Source organism: Centroberyx gerrardi, chromosome 4, assembly GCF_048128805.1.
Source record: "Centroberyx gerrardi isolate f3 chromosome 4, fCenGer3.hap1.cur.20231027, whole genome shotgun sequence".
NCBI lineage: Eukaryota > Metazoa > Chordata > Actinopteri > Beryciformes > Berycidae > Centroberyx > Centroberyx gerrardi.
Genome location: NC_136000.1, coordinates 951,317 through 975,345, shown reverse-complemented (window position 1 = coordinate 975,345; position 24,029 = coordinate 951,317). Strand labels below are relative to the sequence as shown.

At 43.5% G+C, this 24,029-nt stretch overlaps 2 protein-coding genes across 4 annotated transcripts in view; both read right to left on the bottom strand.

Moving 5' to 3' along the window:
- rfwd3 (ring finger and WD repeat domain 3) overlaps positions 1 to 5,344 on the bottom strand; it is a 17,603-nt gene extending 12,259 nt beyond the window's left edge. Inside the window, exons 1-7 of the mRNA XM_078282872.1 lie at positions 5,223 to 5,344; positions 3,822 to 4,126; positions 3,239 to 3,501; positions 2,574 to 2,629; positions 2,304 to 2,492; positions 1,141 to 1,232; positions 352 to 466 (exon numbers count right to left, since the gene is read on the bottom strand). Of these exons, the coding sequence (XP_078138998.1) occupies positions 352 to 466; positions 1,141 to 1,232; positions 2,304 to 2,492; positions 2,574 to 2,629; positions 3,239 to 3,501; positions 3,822 to 4,126 (1,020 nt within the window). The 5' untranslated portion in view covers positions 5,223 to 5,344. The remainder of the gene's footprint in view (positions 1 to 351; positions 467 to 1,140; positions 1,233 to 2,303; positions 2,493 to 2,573; positions 2,630 to 3,238; positions 3,502 to 3,821; positions 4,127 to 5,222) is intronic.
- LOC139928255 (mixed lineage kinase domain-like protein) overlaps positions 1 to 24,029 on the bottom strand; it is a 26,351-nt gene extending 2,322 nt beyond the window's left edge. The window contains exons 1-12 of one of the 3 annotated variants that reach the window (XM_078282877.1): positions 23,934 to 24,029; positions 20,055 to 20,508; positions 18,555 to 18,650; positions 16,397 to 16,574; positions 14,796 to 14,896; positions 14,284 to 14,419; positions 13,534 to 13,618; positions 11,407 to 11,552; positions 10,544 to 10,593; positions 8,794 to 8,934; positions 7,740 to 7,799; positions 6,874 to 7,690 (exon numbers count right to left, since the gene is read on the bottom strand). In XM_078282877.1, coding sequence (XP_078139003.1) covers positions 7,753 to 7,799; positions 8,794 to 8,934; positions 10,544 to 10,593; positions 11,407 to 11,552; positions 13,534 to 13,618; positions 14,284 to 14,419; positions 14,796 to 14,896; positions 16,397 to 16,574; positions 18,555 to 18,650; positions 20,055 to 20,502 — 1,428 coding nt within the window. In that variant the 5' untranslated portion in view covers positions 20,503 to 20,508; positions 23,934 to 24,029 and the 3' untranslated portion in view covers positions 6,874 to 7,690; positions 7,740 to 7,752. Of the gene's footprint in view, positions 1 to 6,873; positions 7,800 to 8,793; positions 8,935 to 10,543; positions 10,594 to 11,406; positions 11,553 to 13,533; positions 13,619 to 14,283; positions 14,420 to 14,795; positions 14,897 to 16,396; positions 16,575 to 18,554; positions 18,651 to 20,054; positions 20,509 to 23,933 lie in introns of those variants that run through there. The other 2 variants (XM_078282878.1, XM_071920726.2) reach the window with 2 other exon arrangements.

The window sequence follows — 24,029 nt, the reverse complement described above, 5'->3', positions numbered from 1 at the left end:
AACAGTGTTTACCTGAAGTTGATCATTCAATATCTGTAAAATCTAGAGGATCCAGACTGTAAACATGTTCTCCTCTGTCCTTTAACACAGATCCACCACTTGCTTTCTTTCATGTCCCACTGTCAAACATTTTGGAACAGGAGCCAAAACTCTTCATATGTAGAAATATTCAGCGTCGTTTCAGACAGAGCATACCTGCTTTTCTTTTGAATGTGTTTTCAAAATTGTACCTCTTTTTTTTTTTTTTTATAAACTCTACTAATCTTGTTGTAACCTTGTTGTTGTGAAGCAGTACACTGACTGCTCTCGGTTAAATGCTGTATAAACAGTTTTCATTATCATCATGAGGACCTGCAGCTGCTGTCGTAGTTTCCCACACTCGCTGGTCACCACCTGCAGCTGCAACCTGCACTTGGCTGATTCCAGTTCAGCCTTCCTCCTCAGACTCTGCTCCAGCTCCAGAGACCTGCACACACACACACACACACACACACACACAGTCAAAATTCAGCCTTACTAACAAAACAACCAACGCTTCTTGTAGATTAGTCATGGAAAATGAGAACCGTGCGAGTTTTCCTTTTGTATCAAGCAGCAAAAAAGTTGTAGCATGACGTGTTTGAGTTAATTTGCCTTACTTGACATCGCACGTCCTGCGATGTGACTATTGTATCGCGATGACGATGCTGAAACGATATATCGTGCAGCCCTACATCCAAGTGTTCTTATGTACATTACGCTGCATCACTGATGATATGCAGTTAGAAAAGCTGCAAATTCAAGAAACTTTCCACAATATCGCAAAAAACGTTTTGCTTGCTTGAAGCAGGAAAGTTCATACGTGTTGTTTCTAACATGTACAAGTTTCCAACATGGCTGTATGACCATTAGTTGATGCATTAGAATAACATACGTGTTGTTTCTAACATGTAAAGCTGAATTCATGCTCGGTCGCTCGACACTTTCCACAGTTGTCTCTGGACAAATGGGAACATGTCACATTGCTTCAAATTCCAGTGACCGCTGGAGGGAAACAGATTCTGATGTTGTGATGAAGACTCTTCATCAGTGAATCAAAGCTGCAATAATAAACTGATGTTTATATCACAGTAAACAGCTGATCGGCTGGCCGTCACTCACTTCTTCATGCTCTCCTGCTCGGAGTTGTCCAGCGCCCGCAGCTTGGGAGCGTACAGCAGAACCACGTCCGAGCGCTTCGCCTTCTTGTTGCACTGCAAAACCACAGGAAGTGACATCGTGCCACAGACTGCACATCAGTTACTTTTACATCAGGGTTATACATGATTAACCGATCAATCATTTCCATTAAGAATTCAATTGATCAAGCTTATCAATTAAACAATCAAACTGAACAATGTGTGGTCTCATCTTAAGCTGCATCAGCGGGAGTTTTAAGTGAAATTATTTAAATATAACACAAGGTGAAAAGTTACTGTGATGAAACACAAACCTGTCATGTTCTGTCATTCTGCTGTTTTTTTTAAAAAGATGAATCGATTAAATTGATCGTTATTTCTGAGGACGATCGATCAAAGAAATTTATTAAACCTAATCTGATCTCTATTTTACATTTAGATTTTAGAAAAATAGGCAAATAATTCTGCATACTGCAAATAAAAGGCTCGGACAAAAAAAGTCTAGTTAAAAAAAAAATAATACAATTAACAACTGACAACAACTGACCTTCACCTGAGCGCAGCCAGCATCTTTTTCTCTGTTAGTCATATTTAGATTTTAGCCGTTCTGCTGGACTCAACAGTTCATAGTTTTACTGTTTGATCCTGGTGGTTTGATGCTGGACTGCAGCTTTTAGAGCAATTTGACAGAAATGTGTATTTAGTTCTTTCTATGTAACTTTACTTTACTTTCACACATCGCTGTGTGTTGCTGCTCTGTAACTTTAATGTTTGGCTTCAGCACCGACATCAACCTGCATCCTGCTGGTCAGACTGGGTTCAGGTTGGGACCGCACCACTGTGGCCAAAATGATAATCCCAATTATTTTGCTAAACATTCTGATCAGGATTATTTGTCTTGCTCCAGGGGGAAAAAGCAGTAGCAGCTAGAAAGTCTTGTTTTCACTCTGTTACTCTTATTGTGTCCTTAATTACAAAATTCAAATCATAAATAATTACTGCTTTATTACTTTGGGGTTCAGCTACGACCCAAAACAAACCACCGGGCGCGTGCTGAGGCCCGGTGTGACTGTCAGACTCAGACCAAATATGAGGTGTGTGTCGTTTCCAGCGGGACGTCCCGGTGGAGCGTGGATGACCTCTGACCTGCGGACACTTGGCGGCGTGTCCCTGTCCCCGCAGCCAGCGGTCGATGCAGGTGTGACCGAACAGGTGACCGCAGCGCAGCGTGGCCAGCCGGTGCTCCCCCGCCGTCGTCCACGGCTCGAAGCAGATGCTGCAGGTGTCGCCCTCGCCCTCCTCACCCTGCGGCGCCGGGACGGAGGCCGCGGCCGCCTGCGGGCACAGACGGGACAGTAAACACACAGACACTAAACCTGCTGGGGGACTGCTGAGAGGAAAAGGTCTTTCTGTTACCTGGAGCTCCGGAGCTGCAGCCTCCGTCCTCCCCGCTGCTGCAGCTGAACTGGAGTCTGAACACACAAACACCAGAACACAACAGTCACATCAACAGTCAGAACACACACACACACACACACACACACACACACACACTGTATAAGCCTGTATGAACCTAGCTTGTGCTAGAACTGGGGTGCTAACAGCCGTTCAGAAGTCCAGTTGTATTCAGTCTGCTGGTGAAACAGTGACAGCAGCTGGTGCATTCTGGGAATCAGCAGCCATGTCTGCCTCTGGACATGACAATGTTAATTTCCTGCTCTGCTCTAATAACAGACAGTACAGACAGGCAGGGTCTGAGCTACAGTCTGAGTGTTATGTGTTACCGTAATGAACAATGTAGAAGCGCACTAACTTCTTCCTTCTGCTTTCTCCAAAACTCTCGTATCTGAAACTCAAAGGAAATCCTCCTCGCTCTCCTGTCTCTCCCTCACAATTCTCTTTGATCACAGGAATATCTGGTCCATCTATTTTCTGGCTGTTGTGACCTCTGACCCTTCACCTCCTATCTACTGGCTGCTGCTGATCTAGAAACTGAAGCTGATTCTACTGTTGAGCTCAGTGAGTCTCTGTGGACAAAGAGACTGGAGTGTAAGTGTAAAGTGAAAGCGGCTCAGGCTCACTGCTTGGTTCCTGTGGCTGTGTGTTTTGGACCGGGGGGTTGAAGCGGGGGCTGGGTGGGGCAGGGCCGAGGGCAGGGGGGGCGGGCTCTGCTGCGGCGGGGGGGGCTGCACCCCCCTCCTCCTCCTCGTCAGACTCGCTGACCTCGGTGGTGCTGCCGGACCCGGGCTCGGCGGCGCCGGCGGCCGGAGCGCGGAGCAAGAAGTCCAGGAAACCTCTGGAGGGAGCGGCGGTCTGGCTGGGGTAGTGCACCCTGAGGCCCTGCCTACACACACACACACACACACACACACACACACAAACACACACACACACACACACACAGCGAAACCTTCTGGTTAAACTAGGTGTTAGACAGCAGTCACACTGATCCGTCTGTAGTTCATTTCAGTTCATTTCCACTGACAGCTGTCTGTTGTCAGACAGACTGATGACGCTCCGTCTGTCAGATTTCCATCCGTTTTGACGGATATAAGTTAAATGACATTGGGCGAACTTGTTTAAGGGCTTCTGGTTGGATGGTAATCAACCAGCTGTGTTATTCATAATGAGTACCCCCCCCCGGCTCACTGCCTCCTCTGGTACCTGACTCTCCTGCGCCGGATGGCTCCCTGTGTTGCTGATGTTGTGGCTGCGGTGCGGCCGCCGCCCGCCGCCCTCTGGCTGAAAGCCCAGGCGGTGGGGAGGCGGGGTGGGGCGCGGCCCGCCGCCTCGCCCTCTTCGTCGTCGTCGTCCACCTCGGTGCTGCTGCCCGAGTCCAGGATGACGGGGGGTGCGTGGGTGTCCTGCGCCTGGCCGTCCTGCGCCTGGACCGTGGCGCCGCCGGCCTCCGGCTGCCTGCTGGCTCCGCCCAGCAGCTCCAGGAGGAAGTCCACCTCCATCGGCTCCATCTGCACAGTGGAGATAAACACAGGCTGGTTCATTTACTCTCACAGATTCTGCTCGGGCGGGACAGCGGTTAGCACTCTCGCTACACAGCAACAAGGGTTGCAGGTTCAACTCCTGGTCCTTTCTGTGTGGAGTAAGCTCTTCCAGTCAGCTGGACTGGAGACTCTACACTGTTAGGAAGGGGAGTGTCAGTCTATCTGCCTGGAGACCTGCCTTCCACCCAATGCATGCTGGGATAGGCTCCATACTGTAAACATACTGAACAGAAAAAGTTAGCCAGCATGCATCAAACGTGAGGCTGCAGCGACTGGAACCAATTCATCTGGTTCATCAAAACACCTCGAACAGTGAAGGAGAACTTCACAGTTCATTAATAGACAATTTCCCCAGTTCCCGAGTTGCACTGAATCAGTTAGTGGAGCTCCAGCAGACTCAGCACCGACTAGCTGCATACAAACTCAAAGTTATACAACCTGCGTGTTGTGCTAACTAGCTAGCGATCAGTTAACGTTATTTAACGTTATTTAACAGTAGCTAGTTAACAGTCCATTAGTAGTGACCAGTCGCCCTGAGAAACGAGGCTTTGGGCTGTGATCTGTTCATTAAACTTCCTTTGCATCTTATGAATCTATCTGCTAGCTGTGATGAGTTAACGCTAGCTAACCTGCTGCCGCGGCGGGAAGAACAGAACTTCAGACCGAGGTCGATGAGGCCGAGCACGGGAAGCTAGCTAACATTAACTCCCTCAATTCAATTCAGTTCATTGCTTGTTCATTTTAATGCACTTTACTGGCATGACAGCAAAGAACAACACAGCCGGAGCGTCACGATAGAAAGAGCAACATGTTCACTCTGTTCTGCTCCGGTTACCAAGGACACGGTAGCTACAGGTTAATGGGGTTATCCCGCTATTTACCAACATATTATAATATCGTATATTGCGATTTCTGTAAAGAAAAATACACTGCTGATGATGACTTGAACGTTATTTTTTGTAAGAAAGCTTGCCTGTAAAGGAAAGGCGTTAGCTTGGTTAGCTCATTAGCGCGGCTAGCTAAACTTGCTAAACAGCTAGCAGGCTGACAAACAAACACTAACCTGGAAGTGAAGCTTTAACTGCGGCTGGTTCCACTCGGACGGACCGCGCGGAGCAACAGCATGACGCACGGCGGGGGGACGGGGGTGGCTCGGGGTGGCTCGGGGTGTTTCGGTGTGTTGGTTAGCAGGATTCTCGGGTCAGACCGGAGTCAGTTGGTTCAGAAGCGCCGTCGGTTTTCAGTAGCGCTGATTCCCGGGGGCTCGAGGCTCGAATCTCCCGGCGCCAGTCCGCGCGGCCCGCCCCATCCCGCTGCAACGTCATCGGAAAAGATCGTATATTGAGATGACTGAGATGATGAGTCACTCCATGGAAAGAAAAGCCCCTAACTATCGAATTATGTTTTTTTTATTTTACTTATTTTATTGTATTTTATCTCACTGTATTTTATATTATATCATCACATTGTGTTAAAGGGTCAGGAGCCAAACAGGATGAGAAACACGGAGTTAGAGTTCCTCCTGGAGATTTGCTCTCTCTGCTAACTCCTTCCTCCAGCTTGTCTGTCTGTCTGTCTGTCTGTCTGTCTGCCTGTCTGTCTGCCTGTCTGTCTGCTTGCCTGTCTGTCTGTCTGCCTGCCTGCCTGTCTGTCTGCCTGCCTGTCTGTCTGACGCTGAGCTCCTGCAGCCCTTTAGAGGAACTGTTGAGTCTCTGTTGAGCAGCATGCAGATGTCTGTTGTGAGGAGCAGACTCTGTTGCTGAGCAAACTTTTGTGTTTTGTTTTGTTTATTTGATTTTATTGAACCTTTCTTTAACCAGAGATATATCTCTTGAGATATATTTCTTATAACCTAAATGCCTCAGCCCACCCAAGGTTTTTCCTGGGAGTTTTTCCTTGTGTGGATCAGGGTCTGAGGCTGGTTGCCGGGTAGGTTAGGCTGTAGAACAGGTAGACTGTTTGTCTTGCTAAAATCTGCTCTTACCTACCTTGTGTTTTTCGCTATGCTTGTCCTATATAATTTTATTCACCATTGATTGCGTTTAGATCTAGCTAGACACATTCTCTGTAAAGTCCTCTGAGACATGCTTGTGATAAAGGGCTACATAAATAAACTTGACTTGAGTTGACCTGACACCAAATACCCCTTTCATACATGTTCCTTACTTGTTAAAACATGGGAGGATTTACCGTTTATTGTGGTCATAAACTCATCCACCATGCTTCCTCCCTCCTCACCTGACCTGCCTGTTGTTACCATTTCCATATAATCAAAGAAAACAGCAACTGCAAGCTGTTAGGAAGCAAATACTCCAACTGTAACCCTGTCATATCTACATTAAATGGATTTAATGGATGCAACATTACTGAATGTAACATCACATCAGCTGTCTGACGACCGGCTTCAGTCTGAGCCTGACTGATCCTCAAGAGTCCCCACACTAAAACCACTGGACATCAACGGATTTGACTTTGCAATAATGAAAGACATCGACCTTGTTCAAAATATTGACATCATCATAATTATTACAGATTTTGTATTTTTATATTAAGTCAAAGCTTAGATTAAAATCTGCCATTGTAATGTAGATGTAATTGTTCCAGATGAGAAGTGGCAGTTTGGTCCCAGTCTCTCTGTTGAAGACATTTCTTCTTCTCTTGCTGCACCAGCAGCCAAACAGCACAGGAGTTCATACAGAAACCAGAAGCAAAGGTAGTTTGTCATCATTCTTTAATGAGGTATCATTTTCATATTGTAAGACATTAATAAAAAGCCATCCAAACATGTTTCAGATCAGTGAACCGTGTTTTAACAAAGATTTTCTTGGCCAGTCAAGATTTTAACTACATTGAGCAACATATCTGTCTGTCAACAGACTGTAAAATGTTAATTAATTGTTGTAATCAATCATTCAGCAATCATTCATTCCAGCTGCAGTATCAGTACAGAGAGAGGCTGTTTTAACCGACTCAGCACAGCTCACCATGTTTCAGGTTGCTTTGATTTCACTTTGGTTTTTAACTTAGTTTCTGATGTCTCTCTGCACAAGCCAAAGAAAAATGTACGTGTTGTTTGCAATAATGGACAATAAAGTTTCCTTGAATCTAATGAGCCACAGACAGCTGAGCTAAATCTGCTCTCACAATGTGTTTTTCTACATCAATAATATTATGTAGTGAAGAGCTTCACACCAGTTTCTTCACACCCACAACTGGTGTGAAGACCCCCCCCCCCTCCACCCCCCTCCACCCCCCACCCAGTCTAATGGCAGACAGTCACAGTGACCTGGAATAAAAACTACATCCACCTCACAGCTTTTAACCTTTTAAAGTGTAAATCCAGCAGGTTCCAGACGGGTTTCATTCAGACGATCAGATCCAGAAGCGAGGGACAGACAGGCAGACAGAAGACAGACAGACAGACAGACAGACAGGCAGGCAGACAGACAGACAGACAGACAGACAGACAGGCAGACAGACAGGCAGGCAGACAGACAGACAGACAGACAGACAGACAGACAGACAGACAGGCAGACAGACAGACAGACAGACAGGCAGACAGACAGGCAGACAGACAGACAGGAGGAGGAGCTTCAGTCCTCTAACTTCTGCACCACTCTGCGCAGGTTATCCACCAGAACTGTGGAGAGACATCATCACTGTGTTACTGGTGCAGCTGTTCATCACCGTGTTCACTTCACTCACTGTCAGTCAGTCCAGATAAGAGTAATCTCACTCCTCCACACCTCCGTCTCAAACTAACGAAACAGAGACGGGACGGATGTTTACGTTAGGGATGTGCGCGATTAGTCGACTAGTCGGTTAAACGTTTCTACCCTCGCTACTCGGCACCAGAAATACTAGTCGGTTAAACTAATTATTACTAATGTACAACGCCAGTTAACTGTTGCGTCTAAGATGTTACGCAGCCACGCCCCGACGCTGTGATCCCGCTCGGTCTGAAGAGATAACGCAGCTCATCATGGCAATGACTGCACAAGATCTGCTTCCACAACTCTGTTGAAGGCAAAGCTTCTGAAAGTGAACAGACTTTACTGAGCCTGAACACAGAGCCGGGTGAGCTGTCATGTTTTATAATGTGCAATGTTCATAATCAACAGCGCAAAGTGCCACAGTTATTGAAGAATGTGATTAACGGTTTCAAATGGCTCTTAAATACACGCAATATTTTTTCGGACAACGTTTTAACCTTACAGATTAAATTGTGCTCAATTTTGACTGTTTTCTGAATGTTTTCTTACTTTTAGACTAGTCGACTAGTCTAAATTTAAATTTTCGTTTAATCGACAGGGAAATTAGTCGTTAGGAACATCCCTAGTTTACGTTTGATTTATCAAACATGGTCGACAGCCAGTGATGCATTATGGGAGAGAGAAATGTATAAGAGACTGACGTGGCTCCGCCTCTAGAGCAGTTTGATTGGTTTGAAGCACGACAGCATACAGAGGCTCCGCCCTTTTCTAACCAGCTGTTCTGCTGGAAAATCTCCACACCTCTGATTGTTTTACATGGAGGTGTGGAGACACCAGACTAGGATGAGAGAGTCAGTAGGAGTCAGTTTGCCCTGTGTATGCTGTGTATCTGACAAATAAACAGACTTGAACTTGCCGCACCTCCAGCTGACAGTCTTTGGAAACAGTCGAAGGCACGGCAGGCGTCGATCAGCTGACCCAGACTCTCGGGACAGTCTGCGGGAAGCGGCTCCTGGAATCTGTCTTGACACACTTTCTGAAGGATCTGCTGACCTGAACATCCTGCAGACAGAGGGACAGCTCAGAGACGCAGGAGGCAGAGCTTAAAGCTTAAAGCAATATTCCACTTAGTTTTAACATGGAGGTTATTTATTTGAAAACCAGAATATAAACTTCTCACCAAGATCAGATGCAGCTGGACCAGTTTGTAGAGTTTGAATGAGGCGAAAACATCCTGAAAACTGACATTGAACACGTTGGTGAACAGACTCAACAACAGATCCTGCTGGAGACAATAAAGCAGCAACTGGTCTGTCCTTATTTTGCATTTCTATTCTTGATTTATACTAAAATTAGTAGTAAGTCTCCCTCCCAAAGTGAAATTCAAGTGAAACAGTCAGCTGGAAATCACAGCAGCAGATCTGCTGTTGAATCTGCTCACCAACGTGTTCAATGTCAGTTTCCATTCAAATGAATGGGAAGTAAAAATCTGAACGTTACAAACTGGTCCAGCTGCATCTGAGACAAATCATTCTGAAGTGTTGACTGTTTTGTAATAGAAATGTAATTGTCTTCCTGTTTTAGCGAGTATGTCACTGCTCTGCTGTCTGGTTGTGATGGAAACGAGTCGACCGCAACGACAACAAACCAACAACATGTCAGGCAGAGGAGGAAGAGCTGACATCAAACACAGTGTACCAGTGAAATACTTCAACACTATAGAAAATAGAGAAAATTTGCTGGATCTCAAATTGCACCTCAGAATGATTTGTCTCATTCAGATGAAGACACTCCAGGTTCAGGTCTTAAGGCCCTGACACACCAGGCCGACGGTCGGCCGTCGGCCAATGTCGGGCCGTCGGTAAGCGTCGGTGTCCCTAGTTTTTGCGGTGTGTCCCGCACCGTCGGCACTAGTCGGACCCTGTCGGCGTCTTTTCGGCCGATTGAGCATGTTGAATCGGCGTCGGAGCCGTCGGTGAGAGAGATCACTCTGATTGGTAGTTTGTGTTTTGCCTCTGGATGATTGGACTGATAAATTCCTTCAACATATGGAACTGAACAGGAAAGAGCCGAGCGAAATTTTTAAAATCGGAGGTTTCATTTATCTCCAGCTCTCGACACAGGTTCGGGAAAGCCCCTTGAGCCTGTCGCTGGAGTAACGTTATTCATGATTTCACCCATTTAGTGCGGTTTCTCCTTATTTTTCGCCTCCGCCTCTTCCTTTCTTCTTCCACAACCAAAAGACCAAGGGCTGACAACGCCAGTGCCATTTGCAACTTCTTATCAGACATAAGGTATGGAGAGTTATTTCCCCTCACGCAGGCGCAGAACGTGCGTGCTAGTTGGCCGTCGGGTGTAGTCTTTGCGGTGTGTTCAAGTGCAACTTTTTGGACCAGACGCAGGCGACGTGAGGCGACGCAACAGTCGGCCTTCGTCGCCGCTGGTTCTTTGAAGTCGGTTTGGTGTGTCAGGGCCTTAGATCCAAACTCCCATTGACACTGCATTGTACTGAAAAGGGGGCGTGGCAAATTAGCATCTGAGCTACTAAAGCTGGTCATGTGACCTGACCCAAACTTTTTGCCCCTGATCACGATCCTCCCTGAGCGGCAGAGGAAGACAGATTTTCCTGCTGACAGTGTATTTCTGCCGATGTGTTGATGCAGACACAAACCTTCAAACGGTTTCTTACGGGTCGCAATTTCCCACAAGACGATCCCAAAGCTGAAAGACAACAAGAGTGAGGACTGTTTGATTAATTAATTCATCGATTTATTCAGTCATTCATTCATTTGTCCATCATTCAACTGTCGGCAGCCTAGAGATTAGAGAAGCACAGAGGTGTGACCAAGTCAACTGTGCTCAAGTCCCAAGTCAGTCTCAAGTCATGAGGCACAAGGCTCAAGTCAAGGCTCAAGTCTAAATGTAGAACACCAAGTCAAGTCCATGTCATTAATGTCAAGTCTCAAGTCAATCAATCAATCAATCAATCAAGAGTCCAGTATCAATTTAATATCTTAAAGAAAACTAAATATCTAGGACTTTTCAATGCAATATGGTTTTAATAGGATAAAAACTTGGTAAGAGCATCATGAGTTTGATTTCTATAATCAGTTTCAACTTCAATAAATTCAATCATTCCATACAAATTCAGAAAACAGAATTTAAATTCAGTCGTCTGCTGAACAAATCTCATCACTTTCAATCTAAGTCATTTACACAAACACAAGATCTCAAGTCAAGACTTTAGAAACCTTTTCAAGTCATCAAAGTACAAGTCAGAGTCAAGTCCCAAGTCACCAGAACCCAAGTCAAGTCAAGTCTCAAGTCTTCTCTTCATGCAGCAAGTCAAGTCTCAAGCAATTAAAACTGTGACTCGAGTCCAAGTCATGTGACTCGAGTCCAAGTCATGTGACTCCAGTCCAAGTCACGTGACTCCAGTCCAAGTCATGTGACTCGAGTCCCCACCTGTGGAGAAGCAGTTCTGTGACTCTGCAGAATGTGGGTAACATAATGTAAGAAGCTGCTGGTTCTGACCTGTACATCTCACACTGCTTGCTGTAGACCAGGTTGATGTCGCTGAGCTGCTGAGGAGAGCTGTAGCACAGAGAGCTGATCCGGCTCTTCTCCGCCGCCTTCTTCCTCAGAGACGTCTCTGTTTTGGCCAGCTCCAACCCGCCCAGCTGCACCAAACCAACCACACATCTACAGTTCATTCACTGTCTCTGCACGCTTATTCAATCCCAGCATGCACTGGGTGGAAGGCAGGGAGACATCCTGGACAGATCACTAATCCACACAGACACTAACATCCATAAATTTGGGCAAATTAAAGACTCCAATCTGCAATCTCCACCACATGATAAACTGAACACAATCCATTAAGGCATATCACTTATTAAACAGTAGTAGTAACTATAAAAACCACCATATAGTAAAATTTGCAGATGACAGTGTTTTGATGTCACTTCTTGCTCTGTCAAATCGTCACATGGCCTGTACTGGGAGAATCTGTAGATGTGTGATAAGTCATTCCTGGTTTTGAACGTGTCAAAGACAAAGGAAATTAGCATTTCTCCAAAAAGTAACAATAGTTTGCCAACAATTATTCATGGAGGAAATGTTGAAATTGTCCAGAGTTATAAATATTTGGGAACTGTGTTTGATAATAGATTGAGATTTAATGAGAATACAGAAGTTATTATAAAAAAATCCCAGCCATGTTTGTATGGTCTACGCAAACTTAACTCTTTTGGAGTTGATAGGACAATACTGAAAACATACTATACATCATTTATTGAAAGCATTTTAACATTTTCTTCTATTTGTTGGTTTGCATCCCTCAGTCAAAAAGACAGGAACCAACTGCAACGAGTTGTCAACATTATTTCAAAAATGATTGGTGAAACACAGAGAAGCCTTGCACAGGTGAACTCTAACAGACCCTCAAGAAAGCATACGCTATTATTAATGATCCATTACATGTCTTACACAAATCTTTTGTATTGATACCTTCAGGAATGCGTTTCAGAAGCCACACTTGCAGGACAAATAGGAGAAAATGTGGTTTTATCCCTGAAGCAATTAGACTGGAAAACAGTAAATGTAAAAGCGAAGGTTCCCTCATTCAGCTCCCTGATGTTGAACAGATGCTTCCCTGAGTCTGTACTGACACCTGTTTATGCAACATACATGCACCTGTGCTTAATAACTGATTCTACCTCCAATTAACTTGGTTTTAAAAAAGGTTTTAAAAAGTATATATATAAAAATATATATATTTAATGTATTTATTCATTTCACTCATTTATCTAATTTCTATTTTGTATGTGTGTGATGAATGTGTGCTGTTCTTGTTGTCCTGCTTCAAATTGCCCGCCTGGAGATAAATAAAGTATATTTGAATTTGAATTTATTAGTTGACATACTAGATGAGTTTCAGGTGACACTCTGGCAGCCATGTTGGAACAGCTGACTGTGTTTCTGTCGTCTCAACAGAACTGAACAGACGGTTAATTTCTGTCTGTTTCTGACTGAACTGATCATTTCATCTCTGATCCATCTGATTGATTTAGTGTTTAGATAATGTCAGCTTGTTAGCTAGCTAACCATAGTATCTGATCAGCTAACATCACTGTCTTGTTGTTAACACATCTGATTAGCACACTAGCTAACGTATCTAGCAGCGGCTAGCGTTAGCATGTTCACATTAACATCAGTGTGTTTGCCGGCTAGTTAGCTAGCTAACAGTTTGTTCAGGTTAACTGAGCTGACTCTTCTCAAGCTACAACTCAGAGTGTTTTGGAGTAGAGACTAGGGCTAAAGACAAGACAGTTTACTGTGTCACAGGAACCAAATCCACCTTATCACACTATTCACTTTTACTGAGAACGTTACTGAATGGATCTACAGCCACACCACAACAAGCTGACTCAGCTGCTCTCTGCTTCTACCTGCTTCATACAGATTTACACTTTATTATCTAACACACAGTTCTCCATGTTCCTCCATCATGAGACTCAGCTGCTGGTTTGATGTGTAACTACTTGTCTCCACACCTTTGCTTGCAAAATAGTGATATTTGACAGCATGTAATTAAATGCATTAAAAAAAACTGATACATGAGAAATGTTTGTAAAAGAGTAAACGGAGATGCTGCAGCACCTTCACTATGAAGCCTTCAGCCACCAGGAACTTGCTGCTGTTGATGCATCCATGAACTTTGGATTTTTCCTCAGTCTGGTGCAGCCTGAGGAGACAGCAGACTCAGCTCCATCTGTCACAGTAATACAGTAATATACTGTGGCACAGATACAACATGCGGTTCAACACAGAGAAAACACCCACACACTATTCAAAATGGATAAAAATGAAATCTCCATATACTGTGGATCAACCAAGCAGCAATATTATATATCTATATCATCTCTCTCAGAATTTGAGGTGATAAGTTTTGGATTTTAATTTATTTTATTATGTTTTTAAGTCCCACAGTTTTTTTTTTTCATTTTACCTGCACTTTTTTCTGTTCTCTGTTCTTTCTGTTTTATCATTTCAGTCTGAGCTATGAGGGCATATTAACACATTTATCATTTATATAATCTCTCTCTCAGACGAGAGATGGTGTATTTTTTATTGTCAGGTTAACTTTATTTTATTTTATTTTTAATTTTAAGTCTCAATTTTTTGTCTCACCTTCACAGTTTGTAATTATTTTTCTCTACGTTTTATCATTATCAACAGCATTCCAGCACTAAAATGTATCTATCTTTCACAGATTTTGAGGTGAGATGCTTTATTTTATTTTAAATCCCACAGATGTTTTAATCCCACATAATTTGTATTTTCCCCCCTGTTCTTTCTGTGTTTTATCATTTCACATATCATTTAAATGTGCAAATAAAACAGACGGACCGGTAGAGTCCCTGCGCTGCGTCCAGACTCATGCGAGCCTTCTTTCTCCAGGACAGTTCGCAGGACGAGTCCAGAACCTGCCGGAGGCTTCCCTTCTCACAATACTCCATGATGATGAGGAACTGAGGGTTGGGTCCTTCAGGCAGCGAGAAAGACACATCGCACATCGTAACTTAAAGCTGCTACATATATCATCTTGACATCAATAAATCATTACCACATTAAAGGATCAGTTCATTTATTTGGTTCCTCTATATAATTCCTCTCTTCCTCCTGTGGTTCTTGGACCCACAGACAGTATTGTCTCCAGAGGAAGCAACGGGGCTGATGGGAAATGTAGTCTTAATGTGGAGAAACACTAGAACTAACAATACTACTGGTGTGAGAGGAGAACAGTCATGTCCACCAGGCTCTCACTGGTTTACAGTCATTAGACCAAGGCAGCACTAGTAATTAATAATGATATATTGGATATATATTGGATATTGGATTGGAGACTGGACTTGACTCACCGTTCTCATTCTGAACACAGATGCCAAACATTCGCAGGATGTTGGGCGACTCAAAACGTCTCATGGTTTCAACTTCCTTCAAGAAAATATCCCGCACCGCTCTTTTAGAAAGAAAATGTAAAAAAAAAAAAAAAATTTCAGTAAAAGTTAAGTACAGAAGTAGTACAGAACTTAACACTTAACCGCCAGAACTTAACACTTCACCGCCAGAACTTACACTTAACCGACAGAACTTAACGCTGAACAGACAGAACTTAACACTTAACCGACACAACTTAACACTTAACCGACAGAACTTAACACTTCACCGCCAGAACTTACCCTTAACCGACAGAACTTAACACTTCACCGCCAGAACTTACACTTAACCGACAGAACTTAACACTGAACCAACAGAACTTAACACTTAACCGCCAGAACTTAACACTTCACCGCCAGAACTTACACTTAACCGACAGAACTTAATGCTGAACCAACAGAACTTAACACTTCACCAATAGAACTTAACACTTAACCGACAGAACTTAATACTTCACCAACAGAACTTAACGCTGAACCGACAGAACTTAACACTTCACCAATAGAACTTAACACTTAACCAACAGAACTTAATACTTCACCGACAGAACTTAACACTTAACCAACAGAACTTAATACTTCACCGACAGAACTTAACACTTAACTGACAGAACTTAACACTTAACAGAACTTAACACATAACCAACAGAACTTAATACTTCACCGACAGAACTTAACACTTAACCGACAGAACTTAACACTTAACAGAACTTAACACATAACCAACAGAACTTAACACTTCACCAACAGAACTTAACACTTAACCAACAGAACTTAATACTTCACCGACAGAACTTAACGCTGAACCGACAGAACTTAACACTTCACCAATAGAACTTAACACTTAACCAACAGAACTTAATACTTCACCAACAGAACTTAACACTTAACCAACAGAACTTAATACTTCACCGACAGAACTTAACGCTGAACCGACAGAACTTAACACTTCACCAATAGAACTTAACACTTAACCAACAGAACTTAATACTTCACCGACAGAAATTAACACTTAACCAACAGAACTTAATACTTCACCGACAGAACTTAACACTTAACCGACAGAACTTAACACTTAACAGAACTTAACACATAACCAACAGAACTTAACACTTCACCAACAGAACTTAACACTTAACCGACAGAACGTAATACTTCACCAACAGAACTTAACACTTCACCAACAGAACGTAATACTTCACCAACAGAACTTAACACTTCACCAACAGAACTTAACACTTAACCAACAGAACTTAATACTTCACCAACAGAACTTAACACTTCACCAACAGAACTTAACACTTAACCGACAGAACTTAATACTTCACCGACAGAACTTAACACTTAACTGACAGAACTTAACACTTAACAGAACTTAACACTTCACCGACAGAACTTAACACTTAACAGAACTTAACACATAACCAACAGAACTTAACACTTCACCAACAGAACTTAACACTTAACAGAACTTAACACTTCACCAACAGAACTTAACACTTAACCAACAGAAGTTAACGGACTTGGGACAGGTGCTGAGCGGGTCGATGTATCTCTTGATGGCCACAGTGAAGCGGTGGTACTCTCCTCTGTAGACCTCGGACGTGGAGGTTTTGAAGAAGGGCGTCTTGGGAAAATCGTAGGTCAGATCCTGCGGTCTGATCTCTCGGATGGCCTGGCTGATGGCGCTGGGCTTCTTTACTGTGAAAACACATGAAGTCACTGATATGCAGAGAGAAACACATGTGACTGATGAGTCTTTCTTACGTGACTCTCCAACACGCAGTGTGACGTGTCGCAGGTCTGTCAGGCTCGTAATTCACCCTGACTGCTCAGTTTGGGTCAGCAGCGAGGCCAAATGGTTTGAGAGAATGCCCCATGATGGAAAGGTCACAGGTTTGAACCATAGGCCATCAACAGCCATGTGACCTGTCAGCGTCTCTGAAGACGCCGAGCTGCTACCTGCTCGCTCACTGTAGCAACTGATGCTGTAAGAACTGACGGATCTTGTGTTATCTTGTCATGTCAAAAAATGTCTCTAAATGAGTCAAAAAGGTTATTAAGCCTGATATATATATATTTTTTTTTTTACTGATAATGAAATGCATCATTACATTGATGGACAATTATTACATTTTATTACATGGCTTTCTTGGGAAATTTTATTTCATTTTGACAAGTTATTACACTATCGTTTGCTACGGTCACTCGATGAGAGCATCAGCTAAATGAGTAAAATGTAAATGTAAGTGCAGTTGGATTGATGCTGAGCTGTAGCAGCTTGATGTTGTCAAACATGAAGCCTGAAATCCATTTGCCGTGACAGAAAATTATACTGAAACACAGGATTAACATGATGTGATCACAGCAAACCACCATGCACACCAGACAGCCAATGAAAAAATAAAAGTATTTCTCTGGGTTTAAGGATTGATTTTAACACCCGGTTTCCCCACAGAGGAAATGTTATTGTTGTCCATCTTAATGTCTGTTCTATCCCAGATAATGTGACTTTGCCAGACATTTCTCCAGTAGCCTTGAAAATAATAACTGAGACAGAAATGAAACAGATGAAACAGAGAGAAGCAACAGGAGTCAGAGCGAAGCGATCAGACTCACTGTCTCTGCTGGCTCCGCTGGCTCCGAGAGAAAAACAGACAACTTTACTTTGATTGAAAAGAGGATAAAGAGACACAGAAATACATAAAAAATAAACAGATAGATAAATAATCTTAATAACACGAATATTGTTACTATTACTGTAGTAATACAACTACTACTACAACTGTTACTACCGCTACTACTGTCACTACTACTACTACTGCTACTGCTGCTACTACTACTACTGTTACTACTACTACTACTGCTGCTACTACTACTACTACTACTGTTACTACCGCTACTACTACTACTGTTACTACTACTACTACTACTACTACTACTGCTGCTACTGCTGCTACTGCTGCTACTACTACTACTACTACTACTACTACTACAACTGTTACTACCGCTACTACTACTACTGTTACTACTACTACTACTACTACTGCTACTGCTACTACTGTTACTACTACTACTACTGCTACTGCTGCTGCTACTACTACTGCTACTACTACTACTGTTACTACTACTACTACTGCTACTGCTGCTGCTACTACTACTACTACTACTGCTGTTACTACTACTACTACTGCTACTGCTGCAACTACTACTACTACTACTACTGCTACTGCTGCAACTACTACTACTACTACTACTGCTACTGCTGCTGCTACTACTACTACTACTACTGCTGTTACTACTACTACTACTGCTACTGCTGCAACTACTACTACTACTACTACTGCTACTGCTGCAACTACTACTACTACTACTACTACTGCTACTGCTGCAACTACTACTACTACTACTACTACTGCTACTGCTGCTGCTACTACTACTACTACTACTACTACTGCTACTGCTGCAACTACTACTACTACTACTACTACTGCTACTGCTGCTGCAACTACTACTACTACTACTACTACTGCTACTGCTGCAACTACTACTACTACTACTACTACTACTACTACTGCTACTACTACTACTACTACTACTACTACTGCTACTGCTACTGCTACTACTGATACTACTACTACCACTATCACCACTACTAGTAAAGTGTTGTAGTTCACTCACTGGTCTCCACCATCTTCTCCATGTTCTTGAGGTCTTGGACGTCTTTCTGTGTCTTGTCGGCTTTCTCCTCCATTCTCTTCATCCACTTAGGCAGAACTGAAACACACACACACACACACACTGAACCAGAACTGAAACACACACACACACACACACACACACATCACACACACATCACACACTGAACCCAGTCAGACTCGGGAACACACACCCTCTGAAGATCATGCAGAAGATATCAGGCAGATCCGTCACTTCACTGCACAAAGTCCCTGCTCATGATTCACCACCAAACCTGCAAACTTAAATCCACTGATGACTGACTAGATGTTATTTGGTCAGTGTGATGAAGGTCACCAGACTGTCAGGGTGACGGGAATTCTTTAAGATTTGACTTCCAAATAAATTTCTGGTGATCTCTGCTTGATCTTTGCTCTCCGTTATAATGATAAAAACTACAAGATCAAATGAAGTCTCAGACTGAGGCATGGAGAGCGCCGCACCTTGACACAGATAAGAATAGTGATGATGCGGCAAAAAGGCCACGCCTACAAAGTGCAAACCCTGTTCAGTTCAGTTCAAAACAATAGATCGACATTTTCTGTGTGTTCTGTGTTTCTGTGTGCAGGTAAGTGTTTCTGTTTCCGCTGCAACAAAAACTGACGATCCTTCAGGCGCAATCCATCGTCAGCACTGACAGACGGATGCCTACCAATAGCATTTTGTGACTTCCAGATAATTAAATTATAATGATCAGGCAGTTGTTTGACAGATGTGAAAAGGTTTTGGGCGATTAACACCAAATACATTTCACACAAAACACAGAAAAAGCAACCGCAGAAAATGTTGATTTTTTGTTTGAGCGGGATATGCTGCATTCAGGTGCTGTCGGATTTACGGTCTGAAGGAGTTTCCACCAGGAAGAGCCACACGGGTGGTAAGGGGTTGTAACTGTTTGCAGATTTATGTCATTGTTACTGTATTGTACAACTTGATTTGCAAACTGAACATGGCTCCAACATGGCTGAACAGAGCGCAGTCGAATGAGAACGGCGAGAAATTTCAGACAATGAAGCCGAAAATGAACCACAAGTACAAATTTAAAAGACATGGATATTCCTTGATAACTACAGTGCTGCATCATTCAGTTTCCTGTGGTGTTTACATTCAGAATCCACTGAAATAGCCAAAGATTGCTAGATCACTAGCTCGATTGCTAACGTTAGCCTAGAAGGCTGCAGTGTGTGGAAACAGTTGAGGAAACGTTCTCCAGTTTTCAGCCATAAAGCTTGTGAACGAGAACTACCGTGACGGCCGAGTCGTGACGCGTTCCCGACTCAGAGAAAAGACCTGACATCACTTTAATGCAGGGAGATCTCTTGTACCGCACTTTGTGGGCGTGGCCTATTTGAAACGTCACACCATTCGTATCTACACCCAGCTGCCGCCTCTGATGTCACTCCACATACTATACACAGAGGAAGAGAAAAGAGCATCTCTCACTTTTCATCAGCTCTGCCTCGTCCTCCCTGCCGTCCACCCTGTCCTCCTCCTGTCTGGACGACATTTCGAACACCTGGTACAGCAGGTCGCCCTGCTCCACCTGCAGGAAGCCGGACAGCACCTGGAAGGCGTCGTTGAGACGTTCGTTCACGCTGCCGAAGTCGTCTCCGTGGCTGTAGGACTTCAGCATGCGCTGGATCAGGTTGGCTGAGGTGTACTTCCTGATCAGCTCCTCGGCCGACGTCAGGGTGACGTGGAGCTCCGTCAGCGCTCGGTCCACGTCGGCGGAGGTCCGGCCCGGACCCCGCTGCTGCACCGACATCACCAGCTCCTGCAGCGCTCGGACGCGCTGGGCGACACGCTGACAGCGCTTCTTATTGGCCTTCACCTCCTCACACAGGCTGTAGATGGTCGTCGCTACGGACAGGATGGGATCGATGAAGTCCATGACCGGCTGGAGAGACAGAGACAGTTAGCACAGAACGGAACGGAATGAATTAATGAATGAAGCTGAATGTGAAATAATTACAGTTGAAACTCTCTGTCCCTCAGTAGAGCTCCTCCCTCCTGCAACACTCTGCAGCTGTCCAGATATTCCAGTTCCACATGTCAGATTTCCACCAAAAGTTAATAATTTCTTCCATGCCACATCACCAACTGGTTTCACATTTTCCTGACTGGACCTGAATGGGACATGAGATCTGCCTGTTCACATTCTACACACTTTAATCATTTGATCTGATTATCTCAACACCACCTGACCAATCAGCTCTCTATCTGTTCAGTTTCCATCAGAGCTGCTCTTCTACCACTGGACCGAGGTCTGGAACAAGACTAAGAGTCTAACAGCCTGTGACACTGAATTTTGTGGAAGCGTCTGAACTGAACTGAACTGAACTGAACTGAACTGAACTGGACTTGACTGGACTGAACTGAACTGAACTGGACTGGACTGGACTGGACTGAACTGAACTGAACTGGACTAGACTAGACTAGATTAGACTAGACTAGGTTAGACTAGATTAGACTAGACTAGACAGGACAGGACCCAGTTTAAATGAATTGAACTGAATTGAACTGTGAAGTGAAGTGAAACATTTCCCATGAGAAAGTCTCTTCAGTCTTCAGTGGTTCTCCATCTGATCTGATCTGATCTGATCTGATCTGAGCTGATCTGAGCTGATCTGATCTGATCTGAGCTGATCTGAGCTGATCTGATCTGATCTGAGCTGAGCTGATCTGATCTGATCTGAGCTGATCTGATCTGATCTGATCTGAGCTGATCTGATCTGATCTGATCTGATCTGAGCTGATCTGATCTGATCTGATCTGATCTGATCTGATCTGAGCTGATCTGATCTGATCTGATCTGAGCTGATCTGATCTGATCTGAGCTGATCTGATCTGATCTGATCTGATCTGATCTGAGCGAGCAGCGAGCCGCTGAATAATTAATGTGGACGGTGTTATATATCATTACATCACAGTCTGTAACTCTGAGGCTCTCAGTCAAACATCCTGCCGCTGCCTCAGGACACGGCACCAGAAACCAGTTCTGCTGCTTCGACCCGACGTTAAAGAAAATCTTTTCAGAGGAGGAACTGAAACTTTCACATCCAGAGTGAGAGTTACAGCGAGGAGAGTCGCTGTTTTAATGTGTTTGTCAGTAATTTGCAGGTAAAGAAGTTAGGAAAGGCATCCTGGTAGGTCAATTTAGAAAAACACAAGAAAAAAACATTAGACAAAACTTACATATTTGTATGTACGCCCCCCCCCCCCCCCCGATTCTATCTGCAAGCTACTGCTTGTCCTGAGCCAAACCCAGTCTGAAAGCTTTGGAGAGTTGAATTTGAATATGTGGCTTTGAAATGTTGGGTACAGTTTACAAATTAGTACTACACATAATAATTTTGAAGCTGTTTCAATTAAAAATGAAACAGAATATTGAAAATCTGACTTTCAAACAAGGAAATACAAGTTCAGTTTATAAAAATTCAGACTCAAATGCCAACATTCAATCTCACTGCTCACATACAAATTTGATGATTCACTCTTTAAGATGTACACTGGTAGCAGGTTGCATTCATAAAATACGATAAAATAAGATTAGATTAGATTAGATTAGATTGCACTTAATTGATCTCCTCAGGTGCCACAGCAGCAGTTGGCGGAACAATGCCAAAGAAAGGTAATCAAACTAATATAGGAAAGGTAAACATCATGATCATCACTGTATATTTCTGTAGAATAAACTCCCAGAGTCTTACAGACTGTGATATAATAATCTGCTGTCATCAGTAAAGCAGCTGGTAGTTCATCCAGACTGGATCAACACAGCGAAGGGTCAAACCTGATGAGTAAACCTGAGGAGAAGACAGTGAGAAGCTAAACCACAGAGCAGTCATGTTCCAGCTTCAGCCTCCACACACACACACACACGCACACACACACACACACACACACACACACACACACATACAACACACGCTGATTCATTATAAATGACTTCAACTACAACTAAAAATATTGTTTTCTCATCTTTAATTACTGCTTCAATACCTGACAGCGGTGGAAAAAGTCCTCAACTCCTTTACTTCAGTAAAAGTATCAACACCATGATGGAAAAATACTTCAGTAAAAGTAAAAGTTCTGCATTCAAAAGTTTACTTCAGTAAAAGTCTAGAAGTATCAGCAGTAAAAAGAACTGAAGTATGAAAAGTGAAAGTCGTCATTCTGTCAGAGAGTTAAATTATTGAAGCATGAACCTGTCAGAAGTATTTTAATGTTGTCGTCTAACTGCTGCAGATACTGTTGGAGTTTAAACTCTAACAATGCAACATATTTTATGAGCTTATCGTATGTTTTGCGTGTAAAACCTTATTCTGCAAAGTAACTAGTAACTCCAGCTGTCAGATAAATGTAGCGGAGGAAAAGCAGAAAGTCTCACAGGATGAAAATACTCAGTAAAGAGTCAGAACCTCAGAACTGAAGTACAGAACTTTAGTGAATGTACTGAGTTACTTTCCTCCTCTGTAGCTGAGCGGTTCGGTTACCATCAAACTAAGGTTTGTCCTAAACTGAAATAAAAATAAAAATGAGCCTTTGTGAAAACGCTAAAACTGAACTAACTGTGCAGATAAACTCAACCTGAACTGCTTTGATTGATGAGGTGTTTTTGGATGTATGTATACTCATGATTGTGTGCGTGTGTGTGTGTGTGTCTACTTATTTTATTTTTCTGCTCTTATGTGTTATTCTTCTTGCATTTTTATTCTTCGTCTTTTATAACCGATTTCTGTGCAGCACTTTGGTACAAACTGTTTTTTTAAGCCCTACATACATATATATATATATATAAACTTGAACTCAACCTAAACATGAGCCTGAAGGAAGCTATACAGCCAGAAGTGATGTTTACGTTGAAAGGTAACAGAAGAAGAGAGAGAGGATTCAAGCGGCAACTTGCCCAGAAGAAGAAATCCGTCTGTCTGTGTGTGTGTGTGTGCGTGTGTGTGTGGGTGTGTGTGTGTGTGTGTGTGTGTGTGTGCGTGTGAGTGTCTCCTTCCTCCAGAGTTCAGCCTCTGGGTGCGACTGGACAATCATAGGAAAACGTTTCTTATCAGCAAAACTGCAGTACAACAGAGGAAAGACCTGTCTACCTGTCTGTCTGTCTGCCTGTCTACCTGTCTGTCTGTCTGCCTGTCTGTCTGACTGTCTGTCTGTCTGTCTGCTGTAGCTACACCGCATAAAAACAAGTCTGTACAAGCTGAAAACCCGCAGCGTCAGCTCAGATCCAGGAAGTGGAACCCGAGCAGCTCGACAGGCGACGGTTTTCCATCTGCTTCAGCCAGAGAGAATTAGAGCTGGAGGAGTTTTTACCTGTCAGTCAGAGGGTGAAGCTGAGGTGAAGCTGAGGTGAAGCTGAGGTGAAGCTGAGGTGAACCTGCGTCTCTCTCCGTCTCTCTCCGTCTGACA